The sequence below is a fragment of the Prionailurus viverrinus genome, chromosome A1 (assembly GCF_022837055.1).
Source record: "Prionailurus viverrinus isolate Anna chromosome A1, UM_Priviv_1.0, whole genome shotgun sequence".
Classification (NCBI taxonomy): domain Eukaryota; kingdom Metazoa; phylum Chordata; class Mammalia; order Carnivora; family Felidae; genus Prionailurus; species Prionailurus viverrinus.
The window spans coordinates 221,160,126-221,186,376 of NC_062561.1; the positions used below are offsets into that span (position 1 = coordinate 221,160,126).

Here is a 26,251-nt window from a genome sequence, read left to right on the forward strand (position 1 = left end):
GAAAATAACTGATCATATCTCAGTTTCTTCCTCTTAAAAAAAAAATAGATGACCTTAAACTAGATAAGCTATAAGACCCCTTTTACTTACAGACTGTTTTAGACAAATATCTTAAGATGATGCTTTACATGAAATATTAAAAAATTATCAGAAACCTGACACATTTAAAATGAATAGGCTTTCAGTAAATAATTTTTGGTTAAAATATTTCTTTAAAATCAATGGATTGCTTAGTTTTAATTACTAAGCTACTCAATACAAGCAAATGGGTTATATAATTCACCACATCTAAACAGAAAAGTTAAATAATAGGAGAATGACTTTTAAATGTGCAACACAGTAGCAGTTGTTCTAGTTTCATTAATTGTCATGTATCGTGCCACGTCCTTTATCTGCTTGTGAATTTACAAGGAACACAGCAGGTTGTGAATTTTTAATAGGCTTTCCTCAAGGAAAGAAAAGGTCAGCATTAACATAAAATTCTTCTTAAAGATTTGTGGCACAAATGTTTCACACAGGAGAACAGGTGTTACAGAGGAACTAAAGCCACAATAGTCTGACATTCTTTCTATGTTTAAAGAAAACTTAATGTTTCACATAATAAAATAACACAAGGTCAAATCAATACAAAAGTTATTTCAAAGTGGATGTTGTAAGTTACTTGGCACATGATCCGTAATCCTATTTCTCAGTGACAAAAACCACTAATTTTGTTCAATTAAATATTTAATTGATCCAAGTATTGACACCTAACATCTAAATAAAAAAGGGAAGAGTAATGAGAAAGCTATCATTGTCAGGACTAACTAATCCTGGTCTGATTTTTATTTAGTAAATGAGTTGTAGTCTGAAATAGAATTTTATCCCATACAAGAAATAAGAAACAGAGACATTATGCCAGGGAAAGGGTGGGGAAAATATACAAAAGAAGAGGTAATTAGAATAAAAAAGAGAAATTTAAGAGAAGAGAGGGCACTTAAGCAGGATGTTATAATTAAAGAATTTTGTCCACTGGTCTTTTTCTGTAACTGCTAAAGAATCAGTAACAACAGCATACCTGCTGTAAGTTAACTCTTGTCTCTCAAGGGTTTCTTTTTTTTTTTTAATTTTTTTTTAACATTTATTTATTTTTGAGACAGAGAGAGACAGAGTATGAATGGGGGAGGGGCAGAGAGAGAGGGAGACACAGAATCGCAAGCAGGCTCCAGGCTCTGAGCCATCAGCCCAGAGCCTGACGCGGGGCTCAAATTCACGGACCGCGAGATCGTGACCTGGCTGAAGTCGGACACTCAACCGACTGAGCCACCCAGGCGCCCCCTCAAGGGTTTCAAACCAGTGTTTCAATCACTCAGGTTTCAGAAGGTCTAGAAATGTATCTCTCTGCCTTATAGTAAATATTTGTTGTAGTTTCTTTACTGGTCCAGTTGTCAACTATGTTTGGTTAAATATTTTGGTAAACATAGGCCAATTTTAAGTCCCCAAATATGATCATTTTGGCCCTTTATTCTAATGTCAGCATTCCTTAAAAAAGAAGATACTTTGCAGAGCCTGGGTGGCTCGGTTGGCTTAGCACCGACTTTGGCTCAGGTCACGATCTCACAATTGATGGGTTCAAGCCCTGTGTCAGGGTCTGTGCCGATAGCTCAGAACCTGGAGTCTGCTTTGGATTCTGTGTTTCTCTCTTTGTCCCTCCCCTGCTCGCACTCTGTCCCTGAAAAATGAATAAACTTAAAAATTTTTGAAGAAAAGATACTTTTTTTTAAATGCAATCTCTCTAATGGTTTAAGAAAAAATGCATTGTAAACCTGGCTTCTTAAGACAAAACTTATACAGATTTTTTTCTGTTAAATATGAGAAAATCAGAAATCCTTTTCATTTGATTCTCCAAATCACTGTCCAGCTTCTAACCCTCATCTCTTTGATCTCATTCTACCATGTTAGATTTCCCAATCCAATGGAAACTCCCACAGTATGTGATCCAATTCCAGGATTTATGTTCTCTTTCTGTAGTATAAGTTAAGGTAAAAATCCTGCTGTGATTCATATTCTAAAACTGAACTTCAGAATAATTAAGAGATCCCCATTCTAGCATTTTCTTTTGCATGTATAACTGATTAGAATGGCAGAACTGGTGTTAATGATTCCCATCTTGCTGTATACCCTTTCCCACTCCGAATCTACATTCTATATTCATCTAGTGTTCTGTACACTTTGTAAAATGCAAAAAAAAAAAAAAATCCAAGTTTATACCTCTAGTCATTCTTTATTTGGTAGTTTAGGTGTTAGATGCTGTAGGAAATCCTCACACACAGCGGTGGGCCTGTGAATTTCTCTTACACACAGCATTTGGATTTTCCATAGCAATAGAATGGAATCATTGATTTACTTTTAGAAGTACTTGATTCCTATGAGAGTAAACACATATTCCTCAATTAAAATTGTTGAATGGATATGCAGTAAAAATCACAACTGTTTACTACAAATCACAAAGTTATCTGAACAAATGATTGATAATATCATAATCTTTTCTTGAATTCTTTCAATTCCTAGGCAGAATAACTATGCAATGCTTGTGTGCTGTGTGGAAAATTGCCACTGTTGCACATTCATGTCATTGGAAAGTTTCGTGGAAGCTATGTGTGTTTCCAATTACTAAAAAGCATCAATCTTGCAACTTATTGAGAGTGGTTCCCTGGACAACACAGTCATATGTTACTTCTGAGGGCTTTTTAGTTAAAAGCAGACATTTCTTGAGTTTTTCAACCTTACCTTATTGTTTGTGAATAGCTAAAAATGCAGTAAAAAAATATTTGTCATGCGGCTTCTCTCTTTCTTTAAAGTACATATCCATTTGGGTTTCTTTCCCGATATATCTATAATAATGAGTTATTTGTCCAGGAATCAGAAAAAATGACTGATCCAAATTTGATGGCTAAAGGCTAATTACTAAAAACCATTAACTAAAGGGAAGACTGCCTTTATTTATTTATTTATTTAGAGAACAAGCACCTGAGAGTGGGGGAGGGGCAGAGAGAGAGGGAGAGAGAAAATCCCAAGCAGGCTCCATGCTGTCAACGTAGAGCCACACATGGGGCTCGACCTCAGGAGATTATGACCTGAGCTGAAATCAAGAGCTGGACCCTGAACTGACCAGGCACACATGCGCCCCAAGAGCAGACTGCTTTTGTAGACCCAATAATACCAGTAATACAATATATTATCTGTATGTGTGTGTTTTAAAACATATATTTAACCTAACAGTTTTATGTTCATGTAAAAATGTTGTCACAGCCAAGTCATTGACATAAGCTCTGAAAAAGAAAAAAAAAGCCTTTCAAATAATATAAGCCTGCTTTAAATAGAAAATAATCAGTTTAATATTTCTACATGAAATTAGATGAAAACGTCTGTTGATGTAAATAAATATCAAACATCATTTAGATAAACGTCTAACTCTAATTTTTGCGTAATTGAAAGATATTGTTTTCAGTTTTTAATTTTTAGGCTGCACATCAGTGTTTTTATTCTACCTTACGACTACATTTTATATGAATACTTAAAAAAATGTTTGTGATGATTCCTAAATTATAATAAATGCCTTCTAGAAGTTTAGAAAATCTGCACATTGTTTTCATATTTCTTATCTGCTAAAAGAACAAAATAAAAATTGTAAACATAATCTCTTATTGCAAATAATCCAACTGTGAGCCCAGCATACAAACTGCTTATTGGTTGGGTGGTTCAATTAAAGAAAAACTTATAATCCTTGTGTTGTACAAAGCCATGCTTGGTCCCTCCTACATGTTAGCCCAGGATGCAGGGTAAGAATTCCATGGAGAGCAGGCGATATTCACATCTAGAGCCTGCACATCTATTCCCAGGTAATACTCAAGGTACTTGGGACCCATTATTTCCTGCCCAAACATCCCTGAGCTTGCTTCTAGGTCCAGGGAAGCTCTCTCCTCCATGTCAGTCACCCAAAGACCAAACTTACCAACTGTTATATGCATCCCTAACCTCTGGGGGCAGTCCTAGGGAGTATCTGATAAAATACAATATAGATGGAATTTGCCCACGAAAACCTGGAATCCTAGGTAGCATTTACACTGGGATGGGCTGTGCACTGGGCTGAGATGCCCACATGAATGCCTGCAAAGCTCTTTGACGTGAGTGGATTCTGGATGATTAATGTTGTGGGCATAGGCAAAGAAACAGACTTGCTTAGCATTGTCTTGTTCCTGCACAAAACTTGTTTGAGGTTTTTAGGAAGATACATTTGGCAAGGTAGGAGACTATATAAGACATATATGATTGTAGAATTTATTAACTTGGTTTATAATATTAGAATACATAAATATCTATTTGTACTCTTTTTCTGAGTTTCAAAAATAATCTGTGGGCAGTCTCTCTCTCTCTCTTTTTGTATGAACCAAAAAATAATGCATAGTGCTTCTAACATAGGAGCTATACCTCGTACACCTTTGCCTTTCTTACAGTTAAGCTATCACTAATTCTCCAGTGGAAATGCAATAACTAATAGTAATTTTATAAGAATTTCCTAAATGATAGGAGAATAAGAGAATTTTCCGCTCAAGAAAGAAATGCGAGAAGAAATGTTTACAGAAGCATATCAAGACCAATGACATAGCTTTGTCAGGATTTAATTGCCTATGAAAATGGTTATTTGCAAAGCAAAGTGAAGGGGGGAACTGTGTTTGGTTTATTTTTATTACTTTTTCCCATTTAAAGTAAAAATCACACTGGTATGTGAAAGGCTAGCCTTGCTGTTTAAGATATACAGGTGAGTGTGTTCATACTTATTCAAGTCACATTTCAAGAACTAAGATAACTGACCCCATTATTCAGTTATGGGACATGAGAGACTGTTTGAATTCTTTCAGCATTATGTACTTTTAGGCATTATCATGGATATGCTCTTTTTTATTTCCCTTAGCTTCATTCAGACCAAGATAAAGGAGACGGATCACTCAAATATATTTTATCTGGAGATGGAGCAGGTACTCTTTTTATTATTGATGAAAAAACAGGTGACATTCATGCCACAAGAAGAATTGATAGGGAAGAAAAAGCCTTTTATACTCTGCGTGCACAAGCTATTAACAGAAGAACTTTGAGACCAGTAGAACCAGAATCTGAGTTTGTGATCAAAATCCATGATATCAATGACAATGAGCCAACGTTCCCAGAAGAAATTTATACAGCGAGTGTTCCGGAAATGTCTGTTGTAGGTAAGTTCATTTATAGGAGTTATCATGGTATGTAAAAAGTATACAAAATAATTACCAGAAATTTTTAAAATGCTATGATCAGTTGACATTTTTGAGTCCCTCCTAACAGTACTTATTTAATTTCCTCATGTCGGAAATGCGTTAGAAAAAAAAGAATAATTTTTTTACATGCCATGGATTTGTAAATCTTTGCAAATAAGTAGATATTTCCTTTAAAAACCAATGAAAATATCATTAAAATTTAGTAGAAAATTATGAAAATATAATATCTTTGTCACATGGATTTGTGTAACAGCTAGGTAAAATTCTGATCCCAAATATATTGTAAGCACATTTAGGTAAGTATAGATGTAATATAGTCTTCATATACATTCTCTAGTTATAATTCGCCTAAAGACTTTGTCTGGTTTATCTAAATGATAAAAAAGGTGGAAATGATTAGATTATCTAATTCATATTATTTTAAAACATATTTTTCTTATAAGCATAATCCTGCTGATATAAATCTCTTATTCAAACAAACTAGTGGAAATCCACAATCACATACTGATATACAAATACAGATTTAGGCTGTAGAATCTATAAGATGGAAGGCATGAAAAAGCTACAAGTATAACACTCAAGATAATGGAACTTTCGGGGTGCCTGGGTGGCACAGTCGGTTGAGCGTCCGACTTCAGCCAGGTCACGATCTCGCGGTCTGCAAGTTCGAGCCCCGCGTCAGGCTCTGGGCTGATGGCTCAGAGCCTGGAGCCTGTTTCCGATTCTGTGTCTCCCTCTCTCTCTGCCCCTCCCCCGTTCATGCTCTGTCTCTCTCTGTCCCAAAAATAAATAAACGTTGAAAAAAAAAATTAAAAAAAAAAAAAGATAATGGAACTTTCTTTTTCAATGGAAATAAACAGAAGTTGTTATTTGTAAGCAAAGAAAGTTAAGATTGCCTTATTTTTTTATTAAATAGAGAATGACAAAAAACAAACATCAGGAAACAAAGGTAACATTTTTTTGGAGATAGATATTTAGATTTGGTAGGATAAATTTATTCCTCAAGCATGGGAGAAGTCATATAAACCAATGCAATAATTCTGATTCTTTTCTTTTAAGTTACAATGGCACATTTTCAACTCTGCATTTCTCAAAAGCATTGTTCTGGGATTATTATTTAATATTTACTTCACTAAATCCCGAGGACTTTGGCAATTGCTTTATGATAAAGCTCTTTTTTTATATCTTGAACTTTATTAAATAGCTTTTAATAGTTCATGGAACTTGGGATCCTCTTGGATTGTTTCTAAATTTAGAATTTAATCTATTCATAAAATTGTATTCTAGAGCAGATGTTAATTATTTTTATAGTCAATTAGTGGAGAGGAGGAAAGAGGAGCACACTTACTCCTTTGTGATCAGATATGCCCTTTACATGAAACAAATCTATTATGGGAAAATGAATTTTAATATCAAACCTCATCATATGTAAAGTAACTGCATTTATTATAGTCTGATGCATTGTAGCATTATCTACAGGTGCATAAAAATATACCTGTTGGCTAATTAAATATGTAACTGAATTCAGAGTTTTCCTGTAATAACACTATATGTATGATTTTCATGTCAATTATATAGAAATGTTTCTTTAAGAGGTCATTATTAAAGCCAAAAATCATTCAAGTCTTCCATGAAAACCAGTGCTTTTGCTCCTCCTTCTGGTGCTGTGCAGAACTAAGCTGAATTTGGATACTTCAGGTACTTCCGTGGTGCAAGTCACAGCTACAGATGCGGATGATCCTTCCTATGGGAACAGCGCCAGAGTTATTTACAGCATACTTCAAGGGCAGCCATATTTCTCTGTGGAGCCTGAAACAGGTCAGGAATCGTGAATCAGTTGTTACTTTAAGTCATGATCTTTTCAAGTAGAAAAAAGGTGGGAACAATAAGACAAGCATTAGCATTACTGCTTACAGAAGAGGGATGATATCACACTTAAAGACTTGAGAATTTAAGTGAAATGATTGAGTGAGCTAACAGAAAGAGACCTGGCTTTATGTTTTTTTGCATATGGGTTTAGGTCACTATATAGTCAATATGGTATTTTTAGGTAACAGAAAAACCGCACAAATTGTAAAATATTTCCACTGAATCACTTTCATGATTTCTAGACAATAAAAATTAATAGCAAAAATATATTCTGTCTTTCAAAAAACCCTAGATGTATAATATGTGGTCTTAATCAACTAATATTTGAAACTTTAATGAGGATAACAAAAGTTTTTTTTTTTTTCTTCCAGGTATCATCAGGACTGCTTTACCAAACATGAACAGAGAAAACAGGGAGCAGTACCAAGTGGTAATCCAGGCCAAAGATATGGGCGGCCAGATGGGAGGCTTATCAGGGACCACAACGGTGAACATCACACTGACAGATGTAAATGACAACCCACCTCGCTTCCCCCAGAGTAAGCTGCCTTTAATGGTCTTTCCACATGGCAAAAGCTTTAGACTAAAAAGAGAAAAGATATGGAAAAGGTAGTTGTCAATCATTTAATTTTAAAAACATTGAAAATGTGCTACAAAAGTGAAGAAAAAAAAAAAGGTCCGTATGCTGATGCATTCACTGTTACTGAAATGTAAAAAAAAATATATTTCGGATATATTTCATTTAGAAATAGGGATCTATGGATGATCACAAAACCTGTCCATAAATATGCTCTGCATCCATGACTACAATCCAAGAACTATTTCTTTCAGTTCGCAAAAAGAAATGATGTTTTACTGGAAAACAAAGTCATACTTCTACAATGAATGTGTTTACTTCCACCTAGAATTTAATAAGAAGGATCTTAACTTGAGGGTAACATTTTTCAATAAAATATCTAATTTGTCATATTATGAGGACTTAGTCAGAAAGGGCTACATAGCCAGAACATAACAAACTATTCAGACTTACATTTAATATCGCTGTGTCAGACTTACAGTTACTCTCTCTGTGTTTGGAATGGTAATCATTCTAAACATTTTGTATTCCTGACCTATTTAGTTATAAAACACTAAATCTATTTAGTGATAATGTCATGTATTTGGATCTATTTTTGTTTTAAAATGAACTCTTCAAGTTCTCAAAATAGATCAAGAATAGGTTAAGAACCGTTAGCTTCTGACCATATAACACATGTATTTATTCATGTGTTATACACATGAATCCCTTTTTTACACAAATTTGTATAGAAATGCAATTAGAGTGGGTGATGTTGGATCTGAATGGGCACCCCCAAGTATCAGACAATTTCCTGCTCATTGGAAAAATCTGTACTTTAAGATGGAATTTTATGTTGTTAGAAATGTGGCATAAAATACAGGTTGTAGTATCTTTGTCATTATTTTTTAGCATTTTTTGTGTGTTCACTTCTAAGTTGATCTCCCAATTCTAGTTTGATTTTTGGCTTAAATACTTTTGGGAGAAATTATTAAAATGTAGTTTTTTGTGATATTTATATTTTTATACTAAAGACTATAATGCAGAAGGAATCATGGTCTAAGAATTTGTTGCATTGTTTTGACTGTTTCAAAGAAATTTACCTCTTTTCCATGTTATTTTTATCTAACTCTGATGAGTAAAAATAGTGTATGATTTGAATTGATTTGTCTAAAATCTTGTGTGTAGAAAAATTATAACATTCACATAGAATATTTTTTGAGCACAGTAATCACTTGTTTATTATTCATGATGATTCTTTTGCTAAATATTAAGGAATGTCCCCATTAGGTCTGCCATTGTGGTGTTTGGCTCCAAAGAGAGAAAAGGGTATTTCTTTATGCTCTTTTCAAACAGTCAGACTACAGCTCCAATTACCTGTAGCATCAGCAGGAGAAAGGAAAATAATAATCCCTATTATTTCTTCTCAAACAAATCTGAAGACATGCTTAGTGGCATTAAAATTCAAATTTCACATTTTCTATATATTTCTGACCACCTCTTAACCTGAACTTGTTACCAGGAGAATTAACATGCAAATCCAGTAGAATAAACCATAACTAAATAATCACATTATCCACAAGAGGCAAAAATATTCCTTTAAAAAAGTATTTTTTAAGTCAATAATAAATGACCACTAAGAGGACTATTATATTTTAAATGCTCAGGAACATATATACACATGTCAAAAATGCAGTTCATTTAAAAATGATAATCCAATAAAGGAAATTAATAGATTCTAATTAAGCACAAAAATCAGATATTTGAAAGATAATAATGTCCAATGAAAATTCATTTTATTATTTTTTTCATCTACTATGATACCTTTATTAATTCATTTGATAATTTTTTTCCTTTGCTTTTGTTGAGTCAGAATTTATGATTGGCATCTGACAGACATATTACACAAGCCCTGATATAATTATAATAGTAGTGATGATGATGATGATGATGATGATGAAATATTGATAATAAAAAGCAGCAGCAACATAACACATTTTCTGAATAACATGTTTTTTGGACACTGTACCAAGTTATTGATTGGCCTACTGTTATTTGATCACAATAACTCATTTAGGTCAATATTATGATCCCCATTTTACAAATGAGAAAACAAAAGTTCTAGATGTTAAGACCAAACTCCAAGTAATGCAGAGTAGGGTTGAAATCCATGTCCAAATCCAGATGTATAGCACAACACATTTAGAGGAATTGTAGAGCACCTTGTATCTTGCCTCATTATTTTTTAATTATAGCTAGAAACATAATTTGTGGATTTTTATTTTCTCAATTATATTTTCTGCAATGAATATTTGCAACCATATCTTACTATTGGGAACATTCAGTCATGGCAATTAGAATACCACTTGATAACCTCAGTCATCTAATATCCAGAAAACTAGTTTTTAATTTCCAATATCATTTCATTAAATAGCTAAGATTTGGAGACAGTTCCACAGTTTATGAAGTCTTTCATATGTGGCATAGCATTGAGAACTCAGAACTAACCTATGTAGATCCCTTGTTAGTATTATTATACTCAATGCATGGAAAAAGTAAAGGAGATTCAGAGTGGCAATGATAAAGACAACAAGCCAATGCTGCCTAATTGAAATATAATGCAAACCAAAATTGTGCGCCACGTACATAATCATAATTTTTATCAGCCATCTAAAAAAGTTAAAAGAAACAGGAGAATATATTTTAACCATATATTTTCTTTAGCCTAATAGTGTCCTTTAGATATGTCAATATAAAACTGAATTCAGGTATTTTATATTCTTTGTTACCATAATTCTTTGGAATATCCACTTAGATAATGTATTTTCCAGTTGCATCAAGTCTCAATTCAGACTAACCACATTTCCACTCGATCACTGCATGGAGTGATTCTGCATGAGTCCCAGTGCTGTCTTCCTCACTTAGTAGCTTTTTCATGTTGGTCAGTTAAACCAACCCTTCTGTTTTTCAGTGACAACGAATAAACTTGGATAGCAGTGCATACTCCATGGTAGAGTGTAAGACTAAATAAATCAACACCTATGAAACACTTGACCCAGTGGCTGGCACTAGCGTATTTATGTGTTCAGTAATGTTGATTTGTTCAAGTGCTGCTCTATTACTATTATTAGTCAATATTATAAAAGTGGCCTCAGAACTTAAACTTGCATGCAGATGGGCTGATCCAAATTCCGTATTTTCCAATATGGTCCATCTGTGAATGATAAAACTCTCAGTCATTTGGAAGGGACAGTGAAAGATGAAAACTCAGATGTCCTGCTTCATTGTTTAGCTTATTTTATTGTGTGGATCTATAACAGTCATTCCCCATCAGGGACAATTTTGCCACCCCAGAGAACATTTGGCAATGTTTTGAGACATTTTTGCTTGTCTCAGCTGGTGGCTTCTACCAGCATCTATTGGGTAGAAGATAGGAATGCTCTGAACATCCTTACAATTCATATGACAGAGAATAATTTGGCCCCAAATGCCAACAGTGCTGCAGTTAGGAAACTTTGATGTGTTATATGAGGATCTGTTCAAGTGAAATAATAAATTTATTTATCTGACAATATTTATTGAAAACACACCGTGTGGCGCCTGGGTGGCTCAGTTGGTTAAGCGGCCAACTTTTGATTTTGGGGCAGGTCATGATCTCACAGTTGTGAGATGGAGCCCCCACCTCAGAGCCTTCTTGGGATTCTCTCTCTCGCCTTCTCTCTCTGCCCCTGCCCCACTTGTGCATGCACATGCTCATGTGCTCTCTCCCTCAAAGTAAATAAACCAAACACTATTTTAGAAATTGGATATATGAATGTTGTCAACAAAGGGTCCTGGTTTTTATCCCTATGACCTTTCATTACAGTAGGTGAGGTCATAACTTACCAGACATAAGTAAAAATATATATATGCAAGGCGTTGACTCAGTCATGGATAAAAAGAGGAACATGTGTGTGCCAAAGGGAAGAGTAGGGGAAGATCTCATTAAGGAGGGGATATTTTATCCAAACATGGCAAGATGAAATAAACTTAGCCATATAAAGAGATGTGAAAATCCACCAAGCAGAGTTAACACCATGTGTGAGACCCTGAGATTGGAAAATGAGTGATTATGTCAAGAACCAAAGATGGTATAGCTGGATCATACCAAACAGGAATAGGTTGGTGGGAGATTAGATTAAAAAACTCTATACTCCCAGGATCATTGACAATAGCAAATTTTTATTGGTATTAACAAGCATATAACTGTGTTCCTGACCTAAGTTATCATCACGGTCCTGTGCTTTTAGAAGTATACAGGTAGGTGAACATTAATATAATATGGGTGCCCAGCTTAGTGTGATTCTAAAAGAGAGACAATGGATTAGAAGGTTAGGGGGCACCTGAAAACTGAGTTCTAAAAGTATTTTCTGCTCTTTTGCTCTAGATACTAACTTGTGTTTTTCAGTCTCAAAAAGATACTCTATTGAATATTTTCACAATCCTGCGTTATATCAAGTGACATAATTTTTAAAATAATAAGGGAAAAAATCTATTGCTTACCTTTCACTGACAGGTACTATGTTTGTACCTAAGCGTATGAACATTAATGTCTTGATTCTTGATTATGAGTCGTATATTGTCTAGCAATAGAATATATCAATAGGAAATCATGTGTAATGAAGGAACTATGCACAGAATGCAATGGGCATACAGAATAGTAGCACTTATCCAAATTGGGGGGAGGGGTGAAGGTATGAGTACATCATTTACCGTGGAAGCTTTTTGGGGGAATTTATCTCTTGATCTAAGTCCTTTCTTAAAACTACTGTATGTCATAAAGATAGAAAAAGATGAAGAGTTCACAAAGTTGGGAATTAGCAAAATCTAATTTATGAAAGGGCATATTCTGTGCAGGAAAAACAAATGATAAAGGACATGCTTCAAAGTGGTGATGAAGATTCTTTGGTGATAAAAATGATAGATGCTTTTTTTAAAATATATATTTTTGATGTTTATTCATTTTTGAGAGAGAGAGAGAGAAAGAGAGAGGGAGAGAGAGACAGAGTGTGAGTGGGGTAGGGGCAGAGAGAGAGAGGGAGACACAGAATCCAAAGCAGGCTCCAGGCTTCGAGCTGTCAGCACAGAGCCCAGCGTGGGGCTCGAACTCACCAACTGTAAGATCATGACCTGAGCCAAAGTTGGACGATTAACCGATTGAGCCACCCAGGCACCCCTGAAATAACAGATGCTTTTAATGTTTGCTTTTCTGGAGCTTATATTTTTATATGTTTTTGTAACTTGATAATGCCAAAACAAAACAGAATAACAATGGAAAGGACAAAAGTGACAATTACTTCCAAAAAGTCCAATTAAATCAGCACTGGATAGCAGCTATTGGAATTTACATAATGGGAGTAATTGCAGATGATCTTTCCCAATTGGTTTTCGTTGAAATTATTTTGTAAGAAGCTGGAGGATATTAAGTTGAGGAATAAAAGAAGAACAGGAAGAAGACTGAAGAAATAATGCCCGTACTTTAAGAAGTAAGATGAATAAGAAAATAAAATAGACAAACAATATAGTAGTTAGAAAGAAATCTTGAATTAAATGTGGTTTAGTAGGTAATTTCTTAAAGTTTCCTATGGCCCAGGCACAAAGTGGGAATTAGGCCACAATGGCCAACAAAGGACCTGAGCTCCTAGTTGAAGATGCAGACAATAAAGTGATAGCTACAGGAACATAATGTGATGTCTGGTTGTGTGGTAAGTGTTGTGAAGAACATAAAGCAGGTAAGGGGCTAGATAATGGCAGGGGTGCTATTTTAGGAAGGATGAGTAGGGGAGGCTTTTCTAAGGAGACCTGAGTAATTTTAGGAACTGAAAATGCATACAATTAGACAATGTAGCTTCCCTAATCATAGGTGCTACATATACAATACTTAGAGGGTTAACAGTTAATAAATAAGGTCAGGGGCCCACAGGTGGCTCAGTCAGTTGAGCATCTGACTCTTGATTTAGGCCAAGGTCATGATCCCAGGGTCATGGGATCGAGCCCCATGTCGGGCTCTGTGCTGAGCATGGAGCGTGCTTCTCTCTCTTCCCCTCCCTCTACTCCTCTCCCCTGCTCATCTCTCAATCTCTGTCTCTAAAATAAAAGTAAATAATTTAAAAAATGATAAAAATAAATAAATAAATACAGTCACATATGTAAAATGTCTTCAATAGTAACTGCAATATATAATAAGTTCTTGATAAAACTCGATTTCCTCCTCTTCCCTTTTCCTTCTTCATGAGTGTATCTAATGTTTCTGATCTTATTCCTTTCCTGTCTCTGATGTTGCGCTGCTGTTCTTTTGTGGCCAACCAAAGATTAAATAGAAGTGCCTTAAGCCTGGAGAGACCTGTAACCTCAGTGGGCAGAACAAAATGAATGTGCGTACCTCATACAAACGAATGAATTCTTTCATGAATGAGGACTCCAGAGCCTGTTTTTCTGCTCTCCAACCAGTCAGATGTTCAGTGGTCCTTGTATGGTGCTGTTTCATTGTGCTAACCCAGAACATATAACACTTCCTCACCTGAAATCTAAGCTCCTGGTATCCTGCTTGAATACTTTAGTCTTTTTCATTCCATATCCTTTTTTCTTTCCCTAAAATAAGAAAAACAAAATAGACTCCATGGAAAAGGTCTATTAAAAATATTAAATTACTGCAACTTGATCTCTGTGGGAGTTGGAAAAATCAACTGGGACAATAAGATTTATGTCCAATGACTTTAAAAAAAATCTCTGGGAAAATGTTACAATAACTGATTTTCATCCTGACCAGAGTAAATGATTAAGAAATATCTGATCTGCAGAAACCAGTATCTTTGCCTTGATATAGCAGAGAATGTTATATCATAAGACTCTCAAATCCATTAAAAACAAAAACAAAACAAAACAAAATAAACATCTAGAAGGTAAGTTCAGGATTAGGGAAAAGCATTTACAAAAAGCACTTATGCAGATGGTCAGGGTCCCAGCCAGCCAGCTGGTGCTGGGGACTTGGATCTAGTTTTTGAATGGGACAGTAGTTCACTAGAACTCAAGAAGAAGGAAGGCAGCTAAACCTCTGAGACCCTGGCAAAAACTCCAAACCACAAATGAGACAAGTCTAGGGCACAGCTCAAGACCACAGCTCTTTATTCACATTTAGCTGCTTTCCCACACATCCTATCACAGACAACAAAAGACAGAGAGAGTAGATTATTTTCACATCTCCTAACTGTAGGTGTGAGCTCCTGAGAAAACCAGCACTCATGGAACCATGCCTCTAGTCTACTTAACATGGAATCACAGACATGTTTGCACCAAGCTTAGGTGGACAAGTGGGAGTCAGGAACCAGTAACTAGTACATTTATGCAATGTTGAATGAGCTGAAATTCTATGAAGGGGAAAAATTTATAAAATGCAAACAAACTGGGTGATAGTTTTATTTGTATTTATTCTTGATTCTCTTAAGTTTTAGGGCATTATGTGTGTAGATAATCATCAAATCTATGAGAATTTGATATGATGTTTATTAAGTCAGTTTCCAGATCTATCCCAAGTACACTCAAAAGAGTGAATTTATATTTGTCCACTATATTTTTTGCCATGAATTATTAAGGACAGTAACAAAAATCAGTTCATTGGGTTGTTAGTTCTGAAAATTGACACAGAATTTCTCCCTTATAGGAAAGTTTTTTTATTAAGATAAATAATAGGTAATAAGACACTTTCAGTGTACAAATAAACTTAATAAGACTCTACTTTTCTGAATGTTTTAATACATCTCTTTATATTCTCTCAAATTGTATCTAAAGATTATACACAACTATAGCCAATTGAGAAATAATAGCAAACAATTCTAGAATCACTCAGAGCCCTAAAAAGATATCATATGTATATTTATGTGTTTTATCTAAATGACCTAGATTGGACACTGACTGACTTTATTTAGCCCATTAAATTACATAAATATGGGTTATCCAGTTTGCCTAAATTTCAAAAAAGCAGTATAAAAATAATAGTAATAAGCACAGTGTTATAGCATGTACTGAGAACTATAAAATACAAAAAAAACTCATTAAGTCTTCACAATAGCTATATAACATTATAACATAATTGCCTCCTCCTTTTTATTAGTTAAAAAAACAGGTATGTGTAAACTTAAGTTACTTGTTCAAAGTCCTATAACTGGGAAATAATTTAAAGTCAGATTGGGGATCAAGGTTCTTTGGCTCAAAAATCTACACTTCTAACCACTACACCAAGAAAGAAATTGGTACATGAAAGACTCTCTTCTTCATCTTCCCTGGATCATTTTGCTTTTCATTAATTCCATGATTCACTACTTGTTTGTAGATTATACAGATAACTTTAGATAAGGTATACTAAATTCTTGAAATGTCTATGAATTTGCTACAAATAGGGAAATGAAATCTTTATAGGTTGGTGCTTTTGCAATTCCCAAGGACCAAACATGACTGGCTGTTTTATTTTGTTTTGTTTTGTTTTGTTTTTTGGTCCTTATACTTTGTATTTGTCCTTATACTCCTTGGACAGATAAATAAACAGGTTTGCATCAGACAAGGTCTTTCAAGGAAATGTCTCTATGATATACGTAGGGATTTAAGACCTGTACATTCAGTGAGCTGTGAGACTACCGTAATCCCTGCCTGGTACAAGAGAGATTTGATTTAATAAGTGCTGATTTTTCCTTTGTAAATAGAGTCAACCTCTTCTCTACTGGGGATTCTAAGGTAATGTAGGCCTCAGGCTGATCTGCATATTTTAAAATTATCAAGCACATTTCAACTAGAGCACATTTCAACTAGAGCAACAGTCAGGTATGTCCCAAGGAAGATGCTTTAGCCTGAGAAAGAAGGAATGAAATTTAAAATATCTCTTTTTCCCTTTTTCATTGTCTAGGAAAAAAAATACCTTTATATTCCTTAGAACTGTTCTATAATTTTTACTGGTTAGAGATAACTATGATTTTTACTGTGACCACCAAAATATTTATAGGATTCTTCCCTATGGTTCCAATGTCTACAGTTTATAATAATTGCAAAGAAATGGTGTTGTAAAAGCATTCCTTGACTTATAAAATGTTGAATGAAGTCATACAGTGTGGGCAGGAACTATGCTAGTAAATAATAATAAATTAATAAAGAGAGATACAAGATACAGGATACATCCACAAATGGTTTGTGTTTTGAAGGGTATAGACACAAACTCTCCCTTTCCTGTGTCCTCTCTCTCTCTCTCTCTCTCTCACACACACACACACACACACACACACCCCTTTATAGTTTATCTCACACCCCATGTCTTCTTTACTTCTTTTCTTGCTTGTTTTTGCACATAGATATAATATGCAAATATCTATGCAAATATCTATGTTTTGCACATAGATATAATGTGCAAAAACATCCATTATGTGTATGTACGGATGTGTAGTTATAAGTATACATGCTCATATATGTATGCACACACATATGTATGTTGACATGCATGTTCCATACCCACCTATAATTGGAGAATGGTGCAATAACATTCATACTATAATTGCCAACTGAAGTCTAAACCATCAAATGATAAACTCTTCAGATGTAAGTGGATCAGGAAAGAGAAAATTATATAAGAGTTCTCCAGGTAGGAAAACAAAGGAAATGAGTTCTGTTTGGTACGGCTGGACCTCAGGGTTTGAAGCAGGGATTATGAGACAAGAAGGAAAATGTATGGGCATTGTTAACATCAGGAAAAGGGATGGATATAAAACTAAAATGCCATATAGATTATGCAAAGGAATAATTATGCTAATTATTCTGGCAGCAATGAAGCACACTGCTTGGATCACAAGAGCAACAGTTGATGAGAGTCTGGACCAATGCTGAGGAGAGGAGGAATTTGAAACACATTTAAGTGGGTGATCCAATGGACTTGGTCATCATGTCGACAAAAGTTTTGAAGGAGAAAGGAGACAGCAAAAGAAAAAGCTGTTTTCTAGCTTTTTACCAGAAGACATTGTTTGAAGAGAGAGACAGGGATTTCAGCTTGATTTGAAGATTTTGAATTGAGTTTCAGATATCTAGGAGTAGTGAAAAAATATGTTGATCCAAGGTACACACATGACATATAAGTGAAAACAGACATGTATGATCTCAGCCAGGCTAAATGTTTAGAGGGACATAATTGGGGAAATGCACAATACTGCAAATCTGATGAAAGATATAAATTCCTCAGAGGAGTAGTGTGCATGGAAATTGTACAGAAATCCACTTGAAACTCCCCAGTTATTCCATGGAGAGTTGCCTTCGACTAAACCATTTGGCATTTTGAAAAAATGGGATTCAAAGTTCCTTTGTATCCTTCAGAGCAAAGTTGAATATTACCCCCCGATGAGTATAGATATAAATACTTAGATACAAACTAGCTGTGTAAATGTTTGGCTGTTACATATGTTCTAGTATGCCTATTCAGGGACACATTGCAAACACAGGGGCCACCTAATACAATGTTAATATGCTTATGAATGACTAGTTTAAGGTTATCTTAACCTCTCCATGTCCTATGTACAATTTTGTTTCTATACATTGCAATTGTGTGCATTGCATTGATGCCAAACCTCGGAGATGATTTTAAAGATACGTATCCAGATGGATTTCCAAGTCCCCGGGAATCAATGGGCAGCTTTCCTTAAAGCTTTGTCCTGTAACTTTCCTCAATGAACAGGAAACTAAGACCTCATGCAGCATCTCGTTTTGCTCTAATTTAACTTCAATGCCCAAAGCTAAGCTGGTGATCATGTCTCCAGTGCTCACAAATTTAGGTTTCTGTCTTTCCTCTGGTGAGAGTCTTCAGTTCCAGAGCCTCATTCCTTTGTCAGTCTCTGGTGTGACTTTCAGCTCTCCTCTCCTTTCTCCTAAATGCCCATTTAGCGTTGCATAATTTCCTTAACCACTGTGCAGTTTTCTCCAAGGAGCTTTATCTCGTTTTTAATTTCTTCCTGTTAAGCTCATTAAAAAACATCTTTTAAACATTATACAACGGAATGGTTTATAAACGTGCATAATTGTGTCGTTTTTCTTAAAGCAAGTGTTGTTTGAGATTATTATGCAGCGTAGAGATGTTACAATAAGATTACACACAAAGCAAATAAAAAAATTAAACTAATGTTAAATTATTTTGTTGATACATATATGTGGTGCTTTTTTTCTTTTTTTTCATCACAGTGTTAGAAATGCTGAGAGTTCTTACGTAAATGTGAATAGAAACAAGGGCAGGGAACAAAGGAAAAGACAAATTATATCTCTTTCAGCCTTACTGTTTTTTATCAACAAAACAAAACCGCAACTATTTCCTGCCAAGCTCAAAACCTGAGTTTGCCCTTGCTGCCCTCCCACTGGTGTTCTGGCATCTCTTTTGTTGTTTCTGAGGATGTCATCTTGTCACATCTCTTACTTGGCTTATCTTCTGTCTTTCCTCCAGAGTCTCCTACATTGAGCTGTCAATTGTTTCTAATTCTAGTACACAAATCTGCAGTGTTTTTAATATTCAAGTGCAAAGGTCCTATTGATCAAAATTTTGGTAAAACAGTGACCTGAAATGTTTAATCTTGAATCTTTATAAAATCAGAAATACATCAAAATTGGGTGAAATCTTTAATAATGAAAATTCAGATGTGATGTGAGGTTGTCAATAATGGTCTCAAAGTGCATTCCCATACCTTCTGCCCAGTCCTTACAAAGTCTCTGCAATATTATCTTTAAGATTTGTACTTCTAACCACGACTGTCCATATATGAGACACAAATGGCAATTTCCCCTTGCATTCATGCCTTTGTGCTTAAGTCGATAACCAAACTAAGAACATACTCCAGGAAGAAACATTTATCTGCTCTAAACATTAAAAGAGAAGCAAATGATTCAATCTGACACCTGGGAATGAGTTTAAAACAACTATAAATTGGAATTGATAGGAAAGCGTACCACATAATTAAAGCTCCATCAACTGTAAGAGTAAAAATAAGGAGCATGCAAATAGATGTCTTTAAGGAAAAATGAAACGTTAGATGGGTGATAGGAGCTACTGTGCTTTTGTCAACGGACACATAACAATCTGCCTCCTTCCGATGTCTCTCTTGCTCCCAACCCCTACATGATAATCACCCTTGCAGACTCCTAATGAAAATAATTTCAGTTTGTTTGACAAACTAGGATACTTGTGTTCAGCAAACTACTCTTGGAAAGGAATTATAAAATAGGAGTGAGTAGTTCTTTCACACATTTAAAATATAGAAATGCAGTCTATTAACTTTGAAATAGACCCAGTGAATCTTCTCCCTAAATAAGTTTCTGCACATAAACATAATTCCAGAGAAAGCTTTCCAGAGAAAGTATTGTCAAATTGTATATGTTGGGCACTGAATAACTAGTTCTTGAACAAATTAATTACTAGAGCTGCCATAGAATTAAAACAATCGTGACTGTGTATATTGTATGTGTGTATATATCATACTATTTGAATTATTTAATAGAGAGCTAAATCTATACTATTTTGATGAATGGGCTCCATCTTAATCGTGGCTTTTCTGGAAAGTATGAGACACCTTGAACATACTTTTATTAACATTTCAGGGGTAAATAAGTATATGTATGTGCCTGTATGTACACACATATTCCCAACTCACCTACTATATGTGTTTGTGTTGTGGGGGTGTGTGTCCCTTACAACAAAGTACTGTGGAAGAGAACTGAGATATACATACTAATTTAGTCTTATTATAATATGAACCATTGGAACATGGTCACTTCCTGCTTAAGTCTCAGAAGGTACTGAAAATTAACACGGATAATGCTTACTCTCCTCAAAAGGAAATAAATTTTGCAATGGAGATAGTCCCTTCACCAACCAAAAAATAAAATGAAGTGATAAATAATTTTGGATTCTTGACCAGAACTATAATGACAAGTTTAAAGCAGGCAGATTTTCAGAATCTAAGCATGTGCCTAAAAATACAACCAATCTCAAAAATGTCCAAGCTAAAAATAAAAAGTGGGAGAACAGATTTCCAGAGGCAATATTCAGTGAAATCTGTGTGACAGTAAAATTAATGAAACAATAAAACGTGTTATTCTTTTGTTCTGTCTCTGTCTGTTAAAAGAAGACCCACGATTAGGAAACCTTTTACCAGAACCTGATAATCCCTTATATCATCAAGAAAATTTTCTACTTAAGGTTTTAAAAAAATATTTTGCATGGAAGTATTAAGTTTATATATTTTTTAAAAAGAAAAATAAGCCACCTCTTCCATTCTCCCTGACCTGTAGCTCTAATCCTCACAGAAAACAACTTCAAACTGTAACTTTTTCAGTTCATCTAGGTTAAGCTACAATTCTTTAAGCAATATCTTATTATTTTTTGAAATATTTTTATATCTCACCTTTGATTTCCTTTCAGGATTAGTGAAAATGGAATGCAGTAACATCTCAATCCATTCTCCCCTAGATGTAATTATATCAGTTTTTTCCCCATTTCACTATCCATTATCTTAGCAAATTTAAGTAATGTGATTAGGTTTACTTTATCCACTATTGCCAATCTCTCTCTGTCTTACTATCCCAACAGCATTTTCACAGAATCACTACATATATATATACACATATATATATATACATATATATATATATGTATATATATGTATGTGTATATATATATATATTTTAATTGTCTAAAAAAAAACCCTGCAAGTTTCAAAAGGAGCTTATCAAAATACTATGCTATGAACTATGTAAAATGTTGACCATTGTGCCACCTTTTTAAAAATTTTTGTTTATTTATTTAGACACAGCAGGTGGGGAAAGGGCAGAGAGAGATGGAGAGAGAGAATATCCCAAGCAGGTTCCACACTGTCATGGGGTTCGAACTCATAAACTGTGAGATCATGACCTGAGCCAAAAACCGAGTCAGACGCTTAACTGAGCACCCAGGCGCCCCTGGGCCAAAATATTTAACAGAGCATATTCTGGCTCTCAAATGTTTCTAAGACAAAGCCAGACATTTTATTTCCCATGCAATAATTTCAGCTATTGAATATGAGCGATTCTCTTTACCAAAGTTGTATTTTTCCAAGATATTGCAGCTTTGAGCTTTTCATGTGCTCCGTGTACAGCTGCTCAAAACTCGTTCGCAAGCAGCCCCATAGCACTTAGCTTCATTTTGGCAGCGTTCAGGGTTGCACACCTAAAGCCCTCGTATTCCCCTCCCAGCATGGGCTGGCTAATCTCTACAGCTCAGGAAATCCTGCCATCCCAGACTTTCCTTTTTTACTTTCGTACTTTGGATAGAAAACTGTCTACATCTCATGTATTCCCATATCTTGATTTAGCACCTTATTTTCCTGGAATACATTCTTCATTAGGTTCTTTCAAAAAGCCCAAAGGGAGGGGCGCCTGGGTGGCGCAGTCGGTTAAGCGTCCGACTTCAGCCAGGTCACGATCTTGCGGTCCGTGAGTTCGAGCCCCGCGTCGGGCTCTGGGCTGATGGCTCAGAGCCTGGAGCCTGTTTCCGATTCTGTGTCTCCTTCTCTCTCTGCCCCTCCCCTGTTCATGCTCTGTCTCTCTCTGTCCCAAAAATAAATAAACGTTGAAAAAAAAAAAAAAAATTTAAAAAAAAAAAAGCCCAAAGGGAGAGAAATTTGCTGAGTCTAAAACTATCTTTATTGGGTTATCACATTTGATTAATATGCTGGCTGGGTTGAAAATAATTTCATCATCAAATTTTGATGACATTGTTCAATATTTTGCTAGGATCAGGGTCTACCTTGAAAGGTCCATTGACGTTTTAATCCATGTCTTTTTTTTTTTTCAACCACGCAATTGCATATGAGTTTTCAATTGCATATACTTCCTTCCATTTATCCTCTAGCCCTCAAATTCCCACGTTGGATAATCATAATCTTCAGTTTAACCCATCCATTATTTTTTAACTTCAACTATTATATTGTAAATATCTATTTACTGTATTTGGCTCTTTATCAAAAATGCCCAGCCACTTTTTATAGTTATTTTCTGGTGAGATTTTTATGACCACTTTTACTTCTTAAAGCATATTGAATATATTTTAAAATATTTTTAATGTGATGGCTCCACATTCTTTTGTTGATCTAACTCCAAGTTTCTACTTGTTTCATTTTATTTGCTTTTGGAATTTTTTATATCAGTGTTTTGTTTTCCTGGGATACTCATGTTTCCTTGTATTGTTATATGTATTATTGTTATTGTATATTATATATTTATATTAATTTATAAGTAATTTTATATTAATATCACATAAATGCAATCATATAATTAATATTTATATAATATATAGCATATATTATATTGTTATAGATAATATATAATATATTAATCCCAAATATATATATACTGATATGAAATAATATATAAATATATTACACATAATATATGATTATAATAATGTATAATGTATACACTATATAATATATAAATCTCAAATATATATTTGAACTTTGTGAGACATGTTGTTGAATCCTAATTACCAACACTTATTTTTTTTTAACTTTTTTGAAATTTTTGAGAGCAAGAGAGACAGAGCGTGAGCAGGGGAGGGGCAGCAAGAGAGAAGGAGACACAGAATCTGAAGCAGGCTCCAGACTCAGCTGTCAGCACAGAGCCTGATGCAGGGCTCGAACCCACAAACAGTGATATTAGGACCTAAGACAAAGTCGGTCACTTAACCCACTGAGCCACCCATACTGGTGCTGGTGCCCCAGTACCAACAGTTTTAAGTGATGCTTTGTTGTGTATATGAGTTTGCTTGTTTGCTTTAAATTTTCACGTATGTTATAATAACTACAAGAGAATATAAGTAGTACCACTTTGAATCATTACAAGGACTTTAAAAATAGTTTTCATTTATATGCATGATCCTCAAATTTTGTTATTTAATATACATATTCATATATACATATATAGATAATTTATAAGTGTACATATAGCATTTACATATCCATAAAAATATATTATTGATTTTTATTGTTTATAGCTTATAAAAATAATATCACACTGTATATAATTTTCTGATACATTCCTATTTCCATTTATTATTATGTATTTAAGATTCATATATATTTTTTTCACATAACTATAGCTCACAGTTTTCACTTTTGAATTTTGTTTGCAAACATATTATGTAACAAGTTTATTATTCTCATGCTGTTTGACATTTGGGTTCTCTTCCTTTTTTTTCCTTTCTTTTTTTCATTTTACAAGTAGTGTTTCTATATGACATTTCTGCAACTATTCTCATATGCCTTGCTGGGCTTTGTTTATGCTACCATTTAAGTTTGCATTATATATTCCCATGTGTTTCCTGTTATGGGTTGAATTGTGTCCTCTAAAACATATATTTTTAAGTGTTAAACCTCAGTATGTCAGAATATGACCTTATGTAAAAATAGGGTCTTTACAGAGGTAATCAAGTTACAAGGAGGTCTTTCAGGGTTAGGACTTTAATCCAATATGACTGGTGTCCTTATAATAAGGGGCAATTTGGACATAGAGACAAACATTCACAAAGGGAAGACAATGTGAACACCCAGGGAGAAGATGTCCATGTGGCTGGAATGATGTCATTACAAGTCAAGGAACACAGGGGCGCCTGGGTGGCGCAGTCGGTTAAGCGTCCGACTTCAGCCAGGTCACGATCTCGCGGTCCGTGAGTTCGAGCCCCGCGTCGGGCTCTGGGCTGATGGCTCAGAGCCTGGAGCCTGTTTCCGATTCTGTGTCTCCCTCTCTCTCTGCCCCTCCCCCGTTCATGCTCTGTCTCTCTCTGTCCCAAAAATAAATAAAAGTTGAAAAAAAAATTAAAAAAAGAAAAAAAAAAAAAACAAGTCAAGGAACACAAAGGATTTTGGACAAGGCCCAGCAGCTAGAAGAGGAAAAGAAGGATTCTCCCATACAGTGATCAGGAAAAGCATGGCCCTGCCAGATATTTAGATCTCAGGCTTCTAGGCTCCAGAACTGTAAGCAAATTTCTGTGGTTTTGACACTTTGTTAAAGCAGCCCTAGCTAATTAGTACATTTCCCAAAACCATGGTGCCAAAATTAACACCCATCAGCTCTGCGTAATAGTTCCCATTACACCACATACTTTGAATACTTGGTTTTGTCAGATTTAATTTTTGTCAATTTAGTAGGTATAAAATGGCATCACATCATGGCCTTAATTTGCATTTGCTTGATTAAAATCCAACATATTTCTGTTTATTTACCTTTCTTGTTTCCTCTACTGTAAACTGTTCACCATTCATATTCTTGACCAATTTTTCTGGTAGCTTATGTGTCTTTTCTTATGGATTTTAGACATACTATGTTTTTCAAGGTGAAATTATTCTCTTTATTTGTAACATGTTTCACTTTCTCTATATTGTCTGTTATTTAGAGAAGTTATTAGAGCATAGATTGATTCATCAACCTTTTATCTTTTGCATCGTTAATCGTTTGTCCTATTTTAGAAATTTCCTTGCTAAAGATTGCTAAAATATTGGCCTACATTTACTTGTAAATTAAAGTTTTAGAAACAACTTGTGTGTGTAGTGTGTGTGTGTGTGTGTGTGTGTGAGAGCTGAGGATTGTTGCAGATAACCAAAAAGACACTGACTCAGAATTTTTAACTAAAGTTTTTGCATATGGAAAGGAAATTGAAGAGGGACCTTTGCAGGATAAAGTTGAAAATTGGAGATAAACACATCTCTGTGTAATCTCCCTCCCATGTAACTTACAGCTGTCTTTGGCAATAAAATAATTTGGTTAATATATAGATATGCCTTAGTATTTTGTAGTTCAATAATTATTCTGAAACATGAAGGAAAAGGGGAGGAAACTTATGATGTTAATTCAAAGAAGTCATAAGGCAGAGATCCCTGTAATACTCTGACAGAGCTGAATTAACCTTCATTAGGAAATTTCATAGCTTATTTATAAAGATTGTTGACGATATATTCCATTAAAATATTAAAGAACTATTTGTTTCCTAAGAATGTATATGCATATAAGTACATACAAATACATATGGATCTATATACATACGTATATGTATTTATATACACATGTACTTATATGTATGTGTGTTTCTATCTCACCAGGCATTTGATATGTTGTTCTATATCTTGTGATATACTCCATCATTTTCCTTCTTTTGTGACTTTATGAGTCAAATATTTACAACTGTATTTTTATTCAGCTATAATATATCTTTCCAGGGCTGGTAATGTCTCTCGCTCTTGTAAAAAGCGCTTGAAAAAGAAAGGTATGGCAAGAGGCAGTGAAGAAGAAGGATCCCCCCAGGTAGCATAATTTCAGTGGTTTTCTTATCCATACACAGATTCTCCCTGGAGTAACTGTAGACTGACTTATAATCCTTTACCTTTGTGTTGATGTATGCTACAGTGTCATCTTTCTCTTCCAGCGGTTAAAGCTGCTTATGTCTGTAAAAAATATAGTT

At 34.7% G+C, this 26,251-nt stretch overlaps 1 protein-coding gene across 2 annotated transcripts in view; it reads left to right on the forward strand.

Annotated features, from left to right (window-relative positions):
* The window catches only part of LOC125167404 (cadherin-10), a 122,073-nt gene that overhangs the window by 54,242 nt on the left and 41,580 nt on the right, over nt 1-26,251 (forward strand). For both annotated transcript variants that reach the window (XM_047861504.1, XM_047861515.1), the window contains exons 2-4: nt 4,955-5,249; nt 6,990-7,109; nt 7,532-7,699. In XM_047861504.1, the coding sequence (XP_047717460.1) occupies nt 4,955-5,249; nt 6,990-7,109; nt 7,532-7,699 (583 nt within the window). The remainder of the gene's footprint in view (nt 1-4,954; nt 5,250-6,989; nt 7,110-7,531; nt 7,700-26,251) is intronic.